The sequence below is a fragment of the Dama dama genome, chromosome X (genome assembly GCF_033118175.1).
Source record: "Dama dama isolate Ldn47 chromosome X, ASM3311817v1, whole genome shotgun sequence".
NCBI lineage: Eukaryota > Metazoa > Chordata > Mammalia > Artiodactyla > Cervidae > Dama > Dama dama.
In genome coordinates, this window is record NC_083714.1 from 23,217,571 (window position 1) to 23,230,529 (window position 12,959).

The 12,959-nt window shown below is 44.9% G+C and overlaps 1 protein-coding gene and 1 long non-coding RNA gene across 3 annotated transcripts in view; both read left to right on the top strand.

The window, feature by feature from the left end:
- The first annotated feature begins 6,513 nt into the window (after window positions 1–6,513).
- On the top strand, window positions 6,514–9,309 carry SLC25A5 (solute carrier family 25 member 5). The gene is made up of 4 exons (XM_061136289.1): window positions 6,514–6,711; window positions 7,693–8,179; window positions 8,365–8,505; window positions 8,899–9,309. Exons 1-4 carry the CDS (start codon window positions 6,601–6,603, stop codon window positions 9,054–9,056), a joined length of 897 nt encoding a protein of 298 aa, XP_060992272.1. The 5' UTR covers window positions 6,514–6,600; the 3' UTR covers window positions 9,057–9,309.
- Window positions 9,310–10,766: 1,457 nt separating this feature from the next.
- The window catches only part of LOC133052018 (uncharacterized), a 39,563-nt gene continuing 37,370 nt past the window's right edge, over window positions 10,767–12,959 (top strand). For both annotated transcript variants that reach the window (XR_009691988.1, XR_009691989.1), the window contains exons 1-2: window positions 10,767–10,906; window positions 11,757–11,940. This is a non-coding gene — a long non-coding RNA (uncharacterized LOC133052018). The remainder of the gene's footprint in view (window positions 10,907–11,756; window positions 11,941–12,959) is intronic.

Here is a 12,959-nt window from a genome sequence, read left to right on the forward strand (position 1 = left end):
AGAACCTGTAAATATTTACCTTACACAGTAAAAGGGACTTACATGATTAAGGATAAGGATATTCAGATGGAAAAAATTATCATAGTTTATCAGGCTTCCCAGGTGGCGCTAGTGGTTAAAAAAAAAAAAAAAAACCCACATGATCCCCTGGAGAAGGAAATGGCAACCCACTCCAGTATTCTTGCCTGGAAAATCCCATGGACAGAGGAGCCTGGTGGGCTACAGTCCATGGGGTCGCAAAAAGTCAAAAATGACTGAAGCGACTTAGCACTTAGCATCCGGGTAGGCCCAGATAAAATGAAAGAGGAAGGTGGAAGAGAGACTCCAGGTTGCAAAATGAGGCAGAAGAAATGGGGCACAAGAAGGACTTGGCTGACTTTGAATACAAAGATGTCCAAGAGCCAGGAAATGGAGATTTCAGTCCTACAACCACAAGGAATTGAATTCAGCCAATAACTTGAATGAGCCAGGAAATGGACTTTCCCCTAGAGCCTTCAGAAAGCATTGCAATCTTGCCAGACACCTTGATTTAAGCCAGGTAAGACCTGTGTGAGACTTCTGACCTCTATAACTGTTAAGATAATAAATTTGTGTTGCTTAAGCCACTGACTTTGCAATAATTTGTTACAGCAGCAATAGAAAACTAATATACCAGAACATTATTGATAATTATGTCAGGATACAAAGCATACCTGGCTGTCCTGGCCAAACAGGACAAGTCTGGAGCTCAGGCGGGAGTGGTGGCTGGAAGTAGAAATTTGGGTGTGGTCAGCAGATAGATGGCATGTGAAGCCAAGAGACTGAATGAGACAACCAAGGGAGTAGATGGGAAGAAACTCCTGGGGGAGGAGGTGTGTGTGCTAAGTCACTCCAGTCGTGTCCCACTTTTTGCGACCCCATGGACTATAGCCCACCAGGTTCTTCTATCCATAGGATTCTCCAGGCAAGAATACTGGAGTGGGTTGCCATGCCCTCCTCCAGGAGATCTTCCTGACCCAGGGACCGAACCCACGACTCTTAAGTCTCCTGCATTGGCAGGCAAGTTATTTACCACTAGCACCACCTGGGAAGCCCTGGGGGAGAGGGAAGCAACAAGAAATGACATTGAGGAGATATTAGCTAAGGAAAGGCCTCGAGATGTGGAGGAGCTGGAACTCTTGTACTCTGCTATTGGTACAATCATTTTGAAAACAGTCTGGAAATTCCTCAACTGGTTTAACATGGGTTAACCATATGACCTAGCAATTCCACTCCTAGGTATCTACCCCAGAGAAATGAAAACATATGTCCATACAAAAACTTGTACAGGAATGTTTATAGCAGTATCATTCATAATAGGCAAAAAGTGGAAATGACCCAAATGTTTATCAACTGATGAATGGCTAAACAAAATGTTATATAGCCATACAATGGAGCTACTTAGCAATATAAAGGAACTGACTATTGACACACACACGAAACACATGGGTGAATCTCAGGGTATATATATATATATATATATATATATATACACACACATATATATATTAAGTGAGAGAAGCCAGATGCCCCCATCCCCAAAAGAATGGTATCATACTATATGATTCCATTCATATGAAATTCTAGGAAATGCAAACTGATCTATAGTGATAGAAAGATTAGTGGTTGCTTGGGGAGGGATTACAATGGGGCTCTAGAAAAACTGTGGTGATGGATAGGTTCACCATCTTAGCTGCAGTGATAATTTCATAGGTGTTTATGTGTGTTAAAAGTTTTAAAAATGTAAGTTTCATTGTATATAATTATACCTCAATAAGATTGATATTTTGTTTTATCTGAAGCAGTTATCCAGGGCTGGAACATATCAAACACTTTCTAAGTCTGTTCAAAGGGGCCAAAAACAAAGCCCTTGGGTGAGGTGGAGGGGCTTCAAATGCTAAGCTGCAGAGTTCAGGATTGATCCACTAAGCAAAAGAGAGTCACTGGTTTCTTGAGCAACATAGGTGATGTGATGAAAACTGGATGTGAACAAAAGTGTTCAAGAAGCTGAAATAGAAATGAGAGATTAAAGACAGGAAGACTGGCCAGCAAATGAGGAGAACTGTTTTCTCCTCCACGATCACACTGGTTTGGTGGTTTGGTTTTTTGTTGTTTGTTTGTTTTTGGCCTCAAGCTTGCAGGATATTAGTTCCCCAACCAGGGATTGAAACTGGGGCCTTGGCAGTCAGACTTCCAAGTCCTAACCACTGGACTGCCAGGGAATTCCCAAGTAGCTCATGTTTTAGAAAGTTGTTTCTTGTTCAGTTGAAGCCTACCTTCATGACACTTCTACCAGCTATTGATTCTACACAGGATGTCTAATTCTCTTCCATCTGACAGTCCTTCAGTTAGGAAGAGAATCATGATGGCCCTCCTTCACCTGAAGCTCTTTCCCAGTTAAATTTCTCTTACTCATTCAGCCGTTTCTCATATGACATGACTTGAACACACTTCACTTTCCTGACTGTCTTTTTTAAACATGTCCCAATTTGTTAACGTCCTCTTAAAATGGCATCCAGAAGTGAGCACAAAGCTCTATGGGCCAACAGCAGAGGCCCAAATGGGACTGAAAGTCCCCTGATCTGTTCATGACCAACATCTTGACCCATCTCAAGACTCATTAGCATTTTTTGGCATTGCCAACTTACAGTCAACTAAGACCCTCAGGTCTTTTTCACACATGCTCTAGCTCCTTATCCTTAAATGTCCTGCACTAAACAGAACATTAGAAACCTTTACTGTGGTCCTTCCCATTTTATAAGCCTCAGTTTATTCTGGACTTTAGCCCTTCTGACTCAGTTCCTAGAGATTTGTGATACTCTTTGGTCTTTGTCCTTGGAAGTCTAGCCTTCATTCTGCCACCTATATATGTACTTTAAAAATTTGAGCTCATCAGAGAAGAATCTGGAAGGACAGCTTAATTTACTAGATATCTCTCCTTTCTTAATTTCTCATTGGAATTTTTGCAAATTGTATGGATCTGAATTTTATCTTTGGAATCTTTCATCCTCCTGAGCTATCTTTCTATTTGGAGTTTGACCAAGAGATCATATTTATCTTTTCTTTGATCCTTTTGACTTTTAAAACACACACACACACACACTCTCACACTCACACAGGTTAGTTAACCTATCTGACTATGCCCAGCATTCCTTTGTTTAACAGATCCAGACCAGTCAGTCTTGGTCTGTTTCCCTAAGATTCTTGTCACTTTCACTTTACAATGAGATCTTCCTTACTTATTATCAGGATTAAGCCTAGTTTAGCAATTTACCTCATTGCTTCTTCAGTTTTCTGAGAACTATAATTATCAGCAAGAGAGTCAAGTATTTATCAGTGTGTTGCTATCAGAATAATGAAACTTGTAGCAGATACTCAGATGGTTTTTGTCTCTGATCAACATTTCTCCCCAAGATGACGACTTCATGAAGTACTATTCATAGCTTTTATCTATATGGGCAGTCTCTTGTATGCTTCCACAATGACAATCACTTTCATTTCTCCCTTTCATTTTCATGGAATGCTTTTCACCCTCCTACCAATGAATTACTGGCTATACTTTCTTGATATATTACTACTCTGCTCTCCTATATGGTTATCTCTCTGAACCAGGTTTACCCTTCTTTTTACTGATGCCAGTCAGAAGTCCCATTCTACCAAGTTTGAACAATACCTATAAAATTGTCTTTTCTTGCTTGATTGACATTTTACATTCACTTTATTACTCATACAGTGGGTGTGTGAGTACATAGATAACTGAGGCATTAAGTATCATTTCTGACCTTCTTCCTTGTTTTTTCTGAGACAGTAGGCACTGCCTTAGCTCTGTTTTCTCTTCCTTAATTTTATGTGTATTCTACACAACTTCCAGAAATATAGTAGTTACTAAGAGCTCCCACTACGTCTCAATGAAGGCATTTCTTTTGAATGAATTGACTAGTCTATATCATTGTCAACATCATCATCATTATCATTGACATTAGTCCCTGTTTGCCTGGACTCTTGCTCCTGGTTTCTTTTCTTTTTCCTCTTTTTTTTTCTTTTGACTTTTTAATTTTTTTAACTTTCAGAAATAAAAATGTTGCCCACAAAAAAAAAACCAGTATAAAGAATTTCCATGTATCCTGCACTCAGCTTCTTCAAATGGTAACATCTTACATAACCGTTGTAACTAAAAATACTATTGGTAGAATATTATTAACTAATCTACAGATTATATATCCAAATCTCACCAATAGTACAACCATTTCCTTTTTCTGGTCCAGGATCCAATCCAGGATCACACATTGTATTAACCTGTCTTTCTCCTTAGTCTCCTTTAATCTGTGACAGTTCCTTAGTCTTTCTTTTTTTTTCATGACCTTGACACTTTTGAGAACATCCAACTCCTTGAAGTATACCTGGTCATAGGCAACCAGGAGAGCTCCAGCTCACAGTGGATTCATGGCATGGAGTCACTCTTAAATGTATTTCACCTTCAGTAAAATTACACTTAAGCACCCAAAGACTGAGAAGAGGCAAATTTTACGTAATTATTTGATCATCTTTTTGTGGAGAGTGAAATGTAACAGAACAGTAAATGTGGAGATCCTTGAAACAGTAAAAGAGCTTTGCAGTAGAATATGGCAGGCACATCATGCTCAATGGAAGTAGCAGATGTGACCAAGGAAAGGTTAAAAAAGAAAAGGGTACATAAGTGATAGTGAGCTGGGTCAGAGTAATTAATATTTGAATAAAAATTTATTCATCAGAATGTCAAGAGTTCAGACTAGAAAGGTTTTGAATTGTATAGTGAAATGCATTCTAAAACCACCTCCCTCTAAACAAAATGCTGTCGTCGATGTTTTGTTTTCACTGTTCATTCTCTCACCAGTAGAGGTAGAGGATTGGCTATCACTTTCAGAGAACACACTCTACCATTGAAACTGCACAGCAAGGTCATTTCTGTATCCAGCTGCATTTCTATTATAATCAACTAGCGAGAACCAAGTGGCCTCTCCAGAACACTGGTCAAAGATAGCCCTCAGGATCAACAAAGCTGGAGTGAAAATTTCTCTTCTCCGAACACGTACTGTGTGTGCTCATCACTTTGGATTGCTCAAGTTCATGGAAAGACTAATGAATTGCAAAGTATACTTAGAGGAAGATCCTGACATGCCCAGAGGAATCTCAGAGTTGGGTCCTTTAACAGGCAGATCTGGAGAAGGCGGGAGAGGGCAAGAAATTGAGTGGTATGCCATCTATGTTTTCAGTGTGCTGGGTACCTAGGGCTCAGCTACAGTGGGTGTTTTCAACAGTTATTTTTGTAAACATGGCTGTGATTACTTAGACATAGGATTGGTGAGGACACCTTCAGCTTCCGTTCTGAGTCTGAGGAAGGGCATTCAAGCTAACAAGTAGGTTTTTAAGGACATGTGTGGCAAATGTTTTCCCAGTGCAGAGATTAAGGGACTCAACAAGCCCTTGTCTCTTGACAACAATGGGTGTAATCTAGTTCTGTTGATTCCTCTAAACTTTTCTGGAGATTAGCAATCCACTCAACGCAAGAGCGCTTTACCTGGGCCCAGAAACCCAAATACCAATCTAGTTCACACAACCTCTTAACCTTAATGATATACCCTCTATGCTTTGGCTTCTGGCTCAAATAATTTCCCAACCCTCTAGCCCAGTCCTTTTGGACGCTCCTCTGCCAATTCCCCCGAGATCTTCGTTAAACTGCATTTGCAAACACGGGTCTGGGGCACGCGGACAGTGTCCCAGCTCTGCTGCTCCTCCAATTTCCCGCTTCACCGGTGAAGTTCCAGGCCAGGGCCAGACGTAGGGTGAGGAGAGTGAGGCACTTGACCGGGCGCCAAATGTTAGCCGACACCAAACAACTCAGGAATCAGTGAGTGATTCTTTTTAATGCACCATTTAAAAAATCCAAAGGAATGCAAAAATCCTTGATGAACGTTTCAAATTTCTGAATAAAGACAGGCTCTCTTCTTGCACTGGCGGGGCCCTGCCTCACTTGCCTCACCCTCACCCCAGCCTTGGGGCTCCAAGTAAACTTGATTTACAAAAACAGGCGACCGACCAGCGCGCCTCAGTTTATCTATATGAATTTTTTAAATATTGCATTCAATATGATTTCTCTTGACAACCAAATTTGGGTAGCGGGGGGGGGGGGGTGTTGTTCATTGGTTCTTTGGGGTCCCCTTAAATACCGCGCCTCACTCTGGTCCAGACACACTGTGACCTCTCCCCCTCCGCACCCCGGGGCCTCCCCCCGGGGTCCCCCGTCGGAGTCAGGTACTCTGGCGCCGCCGCCTCCTCGGGCCGGGTCAGGTGCTGCTGGCAAGCCTGGGCGGCGCGGAGGGCGGTCCCTGCCCGGCTCCACGGCTCCTCCCTCCGCGCTCTCAGCCACTCAGCGGCCCCGCCGCCCCGCGCGCCGGGGCTCTGCGCCCGCCCCCGACGCCGGCCGCCCGGGCGCCGGCTCCCCCTATATAAATCAGCCATTTGCTTCGCTCCGCCCCAGAGCCCCGGAGTCCAAGCCGGTTCCTCGCCTATCTTTCAGTCGTTCGCTTACTCTTTCCTTCCAAGATGACAGATGCCGCCGTGTCCTTCGCCAAGGACTTCCTGGCAGGTGGAGTGGCCGCGGCCATCTCCAAGACCGCGGTCGCGCCCATCGAGCGGGTGAAGCTGCTGCTGCAGGTACGTCTCGGGATCCGAGAGCGTGACCAGGAAGTGGGGGGAGGGGCCGCGCGGGAAGCGGTGGTCCGGGGCCTGGGGGGAACCAGCCCTCGGGATCTGCCCAGGGAAGTGGCAGCGTGGGAGCAGGGGTGGCCGCGGGGTAGGACCAAAAGGCAGACTTCAGAGAGGTGTTTTACTGATCTGAAGTTCAGGATCTCGGAAAGGGTCGGGGGCGGAGGGTGGGCGGAGGAAGACCAGGGCCTGGGCATCCCAGAGGCAGCGAACTCGGATGGGGCAGCCCGGGAGTCAGTGGCTCCCGGGCCTTGGGGTCAAGGGCGAAGGCGCTGAAAAGAGGGACACCTGCCCGTACCGAGGACCTCAGGGTCGTGGCAAGGAGATAACAGCCTGGGGGAGGCCATGCGGCCGGTGGAGCGGCCTCGCAGCCGGCAGCCGCGCTCAGACCGGCCGGGCCGGAAGCCGGCGCCGGGAAGCGCGTGTCCCTTGTGCGTCCGCCCCCGCGCAGCCGCCGGCGCGTCCCCGCGGCCTGGCGGCGCGCTCTGCTACTCCGGCTCTAGAGGGCGCGCCCGCACAGGCTGGCGGGTGGTGGCCCTCGGGTCACCTCCAGGAGAGGGGGACCCGAGCGGAAGGGAAGCTGCTCCCGGGGACCTGAGGCGAAGGCCACGGTCACCAGGGTGACCGCGCCTGACGTGGGACTCGCCCTAATGCCTCTGAACCAGGGTCTGAGATAGTGACCTTTCTCCCAGGTCTAAAGGTCACGGCTCCGCTTGAGGGTGGCACCTCCTCACCCAAAGGGGTGGAGGTTTAATGCTTCTGTCTGTGACAGCGTCAGAAGGTTAGGAGGGACCCACCTGTGGGACACAGAAGACTAGACTTGGGGCAGGCGGGAGCCAACTAACCTTAAAGGGTGTCCGTTGAGATGCTATATTCTCTTCCTTTCTCGTGATTATCACTCTTTCTGTTGGCCTCCTTCTTCTCCGTCAGGTGCAGCATGCCAGCAAGCAAATCACTGCAGATAAGCAGTACAAGGGCATCATAGACTGCGTGGTTCGTATCCCCAAAGAGCAGGGAGTCCTGTCCTTCTGGCGTGGTAACCTGGCCAATGTGATCAGATACTTCCCCACCCAGGCTCTCAACTTTGCCTTCAAAGATAAATACAAGCAGATCTTCCTGGGTGGTGTGGACAAGAGGACCCAGTTTTGGCGCTACTTTGCAGGGAATCTGGCATCAGGTGGTGCCGCCGGGGCCACGTCCCTGTGTTTCGTGTACCCTCTCGACTTTGCCCGTACCCGTCTAGCAGCCGACGTGGGCAAAGCTGGAGCTGAAAGGGAATTCAGAGGCCTCGGTGACTGCCTGGTTAAGATCTACAAATCTGACGGGATTAGAGGCCTGTACCAAGGCTTTAACGTGTCTGTGCAGGGTATTATCATCTACCGAGCTGCCTACTTCGGTATCTATGACACTGCCAAGGGTAAGTTTGCCCGTGGGCTTCAGAACTGTCCATATGAGATGGTTTAAAGGGTTGTCTGAAGGCAGCCAGGGTCACCCCATACAGCCCTTGGTGTGCGGAGGAGATGTTGGGGGTCGGGTGGAGACACGGAAAACAAGACAGGAAGACTTTGCTTACTGGTAAAAGTGTCTCTCTCCTATTCTCAGGAATGCTTCCAGATCCCAAGAACACACATATCTTCATCAGCTGGATGATTGCACAGTCAGTCACAGCAGTTGCTGGGTTGACTTCCTATCCATTTGACACTGTGCGTCGCCGCATGATGATGCAGTCAGGGCGCAAAGGAAGTAAGTTCCACTGGAGCAGAAGATACAGATGTGGGCTGGGCACATGGGCACAGACCAGCCATGCCTGCCTTTGAAAATGGCAGTCTGTTGAGATCCCAGCTGGGATTGATTGGTCTGCATCCACTGCACAGTCTCCTTTCAGCGGGGCTTTTGGGTGCCTGTGCCCAGGAGGGCTTGCCTGGTGTCAGGTTAAGGCCAGCAGGTTGTCTGCACCTCCCTGTTGTCCTTTAGTCACCATATTAAGATTGCAGTATTGGCCACACTAATGTGTAAATGTTGGATTTTTTAAAACTGACGGTAACTCTTAGAGGTGGGGCGCTGGGTTAGTCTAGTTAAACATAAGGACTTTTCATCAGCCTCGGGTCACCAACCCTTTGTCTTTGTCCTTTGCAGCTGATATCATGTACACAGGCACGCTTGACTGCTGGAGGAAGATTGCTCGTGACGAAGGAGCCAAAGCCTTTTTCAAAGGCGCGTGGTCCAATGTTCTCAGAGGCATGGGTGGGGCTTTTGTGCTTGTCCTGTATGATGAAATCAAGAAGTTCACCTAAGTTATTTCCTAGTTTTTCTCCTGTGACTAGGCATGTTGTATTATATAACATATCTTGAGCATTCCTGACAGACTGTTAGCTGTCTATTTATCAATGGCAACTATTTACTGGTTGAAAATAGGAAGCAATAATATTCACCTGACCAGTTTTCTCTTAAAGCCATTTCCATGACGACGATGGGACCCAATTAATTTTTTATTTCAGTCACTCCTGGCAAATAAATTTGAAGAAATAAAAAATACCTGGAATAGTTTGTTTGTGGTTTGTTTTCATTTAAAAGTACATTTGATAATTTAGTAAGGACTACATTTGAGTAAATGCTGCCTGTTTAATAAATGCTGCAGTATATCCTGAGGTGACAGCTTTCTTCTAAAACCAATCTTAAGCCATCCACTTAGCAAAGAATAGCTTGGCTGTGTGACCCATCGACATTCCAGACCCAGAGCAACCAAAAACTGTTGGTCCGTTGCCTGTGGACAGTCATAGCTGATGAGCTTTCTCTAAAAAGCACTCCGGACCCACCTTTCCTATCTTGTGCTTATTAATGAAGAAATACTAGCTGAATTTTACACTTGAATTTCATCTCATTTCATGATGAAATTCATTCCATGAGTTTCATTTAAACAAAAGTGTTATAAGGTGGTGCTAGTGTTAGTCCCTCAGTCATGTCCAACTCTGACCCCATGGACTGTGGCCCACCAGGCTCCTCTGTCCATGGAATTCTCCAGGCAAGAATACTGGAGTGGATAGCCATTCCCTTCAGGGGATCTTCCTGACCCAGGGATCAAACTCAGGCCTGTATTGCAGGTGGGTTCTTTACTGTCAGCCATCAGGGAAGCCTATAAGGTGGTAACAGTTACCAATTTTTGTCCAGTTGCCGTCCCCCCTCCATCTTCACCTGTCGCAAGTCAATTTAATCCTGTTCAGAGTAGAGGATTAGAACTGGCATAGTTAGGCAGTGCTGAGACGGCAGTGCTGTTAAAGATTATGGAGAGATCTGCCACGAACTCAAATCTCACTTTCCAAAAAGGAAACCGCGTCTACATTTTGGCTGGCATTTTAATCAGCCCAGTTAATGGAGGATGTGTTTCTTTTGGAAAAGTCCTTCCTTGCGATACACATGAGAATGTTTGCAATTTCTGCAGCTCTTATAGCCTCAGAAATCCAGAGATTTTACCTGGAACACGAGGTTTGTAGGAAGCACCATGGCTGGCAAACCACAACAGTCAAAGTAGAACCACTTGCACAGGTGAAAATTCCTGAGGAATGCGACACACTAGCGTGTTTATCTGCCACTCGTAGATAGGGTCTGCGTGGCAGGCGTTATTCCCACAGGATCCTAGAGTTTTTTGTTATGTGCCACTTGGCCAAGCACCTGAGTCAACACAATGTACACGTATCAAGTTATATACCTTAAATATACACAATGTTTATATATAATGGATTTATCCCTGACCTTCAGTGATACCTACAATAAAAGGTATCTTACTAAAGTTGCTAAAAAAAAAAAAAAAAACCCACAAAACTACTGGTATCAAGCCTGGATTATGCCACAACTGTGCTATTGGGGAAGTTAATTTCAAGCTCCAGGTTTCCTCATCTATAAAATGATATTAATAATGCCTGCCTTTGAGAGTTGTTTCAAGGATTAAAGAAGGAGATTCTGTTTTGCTCCCTGGGTCAGGAAGATCCCCTGGAGAAGGAAATGGCAACCCACTCCAGTATTCTTGCCTGGAGAATTCCACGGACAGCAGAGCCTGGCGGGCTACAGTCCATGGGGTCACAAAGAATTGTACACGACTGAGTGATTAACACTACCACCACATCTACCATAGAACATACATAACATTGTAAGTGGTAACTATGATAATTATTAAGAGACTGAAGATTTCAGGGGCTCCAAAATCAGAAGTACCTGGATTTGAAGTAAGCTAGCTCTGCTGCTTACTTAACTGTATGGCCTTGGGCAAGTCACTTATCCTGGGTCTCAGTTTCCTCATCTGTAAAATGGGGATATAACAGTGCTATGTTCCTTGGGGTCTTGGGAGTGAGAGTTAAATAACATAAAGCATGTAAAGCAATCAATGTAGTGCCCGGCATCTAGTAAGCTCTCTGATGTGACTTTTTCATAATTAGACATCCATTTTGTGGAATGAAGATCTGTCCAAGCAGAGAACAACTTAAGAATGAACTCAAACCCATTTCTCTTTTCTCTGCAACAGCCTAGATATACTATGTTGTGTAGGATTTATATAAAATAAACTTCAGATTGGGTCTTTTTTCAGAGAATTTGATCCTGAAAGGGGATAAGAGGCTCTTCACTTAGGGCTGAAAACCATAATACAAGAGAACCCAAGCCCCCTTTATGGTTATTACAATAGATGTGGACTCACTGAGCTGGCAGCTATTAAAATAAACCTAGGACCAAGCGTTAATGATCAGAAAGAAAGAAGTGGTGCTTCCTACAATTGGGTGGCTGACATAGATGAGGTGTGGTTTTTTTTTCCCCCCTCGCTCTTTCTATTCTTGTTGTTCAATGATTTTTGAAATTTAATTTAAAGACAAAGTGGTTTTAATCTCTCCAAGCTGTGCAGGATAGTGCTATAGAATTCATTATGTCCATTATGCTCATGTGAACATTGATAGTACACAATCTTAGCAACCCCCTAATTTATGCCATTGTTTTGTTACTATTCAAAGCCTAACAGAATCCGTGAAGCCCGATTCCAGGTGAGAGAGACAGTATACAGGTCAGCTTGCACACAGCCTCGCTCTCCATTCCCGGGGCCACTCGGCTCAGTCACTGGAGGCAGTGCTCCGGGTGCTCCGACCGCCGGATAAAGAAACCAGGGGTGTCTTCCCACAGGGGCAGTTGTTGTGGACGGTAAGTCATTTAAGCCATTATTTGTGTATTAAAAGAGATGTGGATATGTTAGCGAGTCTATTGCACAATTTGAATGCGTTTTAAAGCTGTAGAAAGAGTTCTGGCACTGCCCTCAGACCCCAGGGGGAGCCCTTTCAGCCTCCTCTGCTATTACGAATACTAAGGTACAAAAAAATTTTAAAGTACTGCCGTGCCGGATACTAGATTTTCAAGGGTCCGTGTTCCTGCAGTACGTTTCCTTTTTCCTAGGAGGTTTGTAAGCATAGTATTTCTAATTTGTTTTATGGGTTTTTAACACAGTTAATATCTACATGGTCCTCAAAGTTTAACAGTAAAGATATAAAATGAAAAGTAAGCATTTCCTCTGTCCCATCCCTAACCCCTGTCTTCAAAAGTAACCATTAGGAACAGTTTCTTGTCTATTCAGACAAAAAATTTGTAATGCATATTGTTGTGAGAGTGGTTGATTTGTTTTTCATCTGAATCCTATTCTGACGGCTTGGATTCAAAATGGCATGATTCTTTTAGACCGGTGTCAGACTCTGGGGACCAGGACTTAACAGATGCTGTTGGAGGCAGGAGGTTGGGGAAGGGTTAGTTTCTGGATTCTGAGCAAGGATTTCTAAATGTGATCCTTTATTAAAACCTTAAAAGGAAGCCAATATTTTCCTTTGCAGTTTTAGCTTTGGTTGCTGAGTGACCTGGGGGCAAGTCACTTTTCACATCAGAACCTTAATTTCTCCTTTAAAGTTCCTTCCAGTTGAGATGTTCTCTGGCTCCATCATTTTTACATAAAGCAGAATCTGTGAAAGGACTGGGATTAGGTGATTTAATCCTCCCCGAGAACATTTTAAAATATCTAACACAGTGGCAAGTGAATAGTCTCTGACTCAGAACAGTCATTTGCAGACTGTGTGGGTGGGTTGGTGTTGGCAAGTAAAATTACAAATGTAAAGATTTACATTAATTTCGAGACCAAGAAGCTGAGCAACAAAATTACAGCTTGGAGTTTGGGTCAA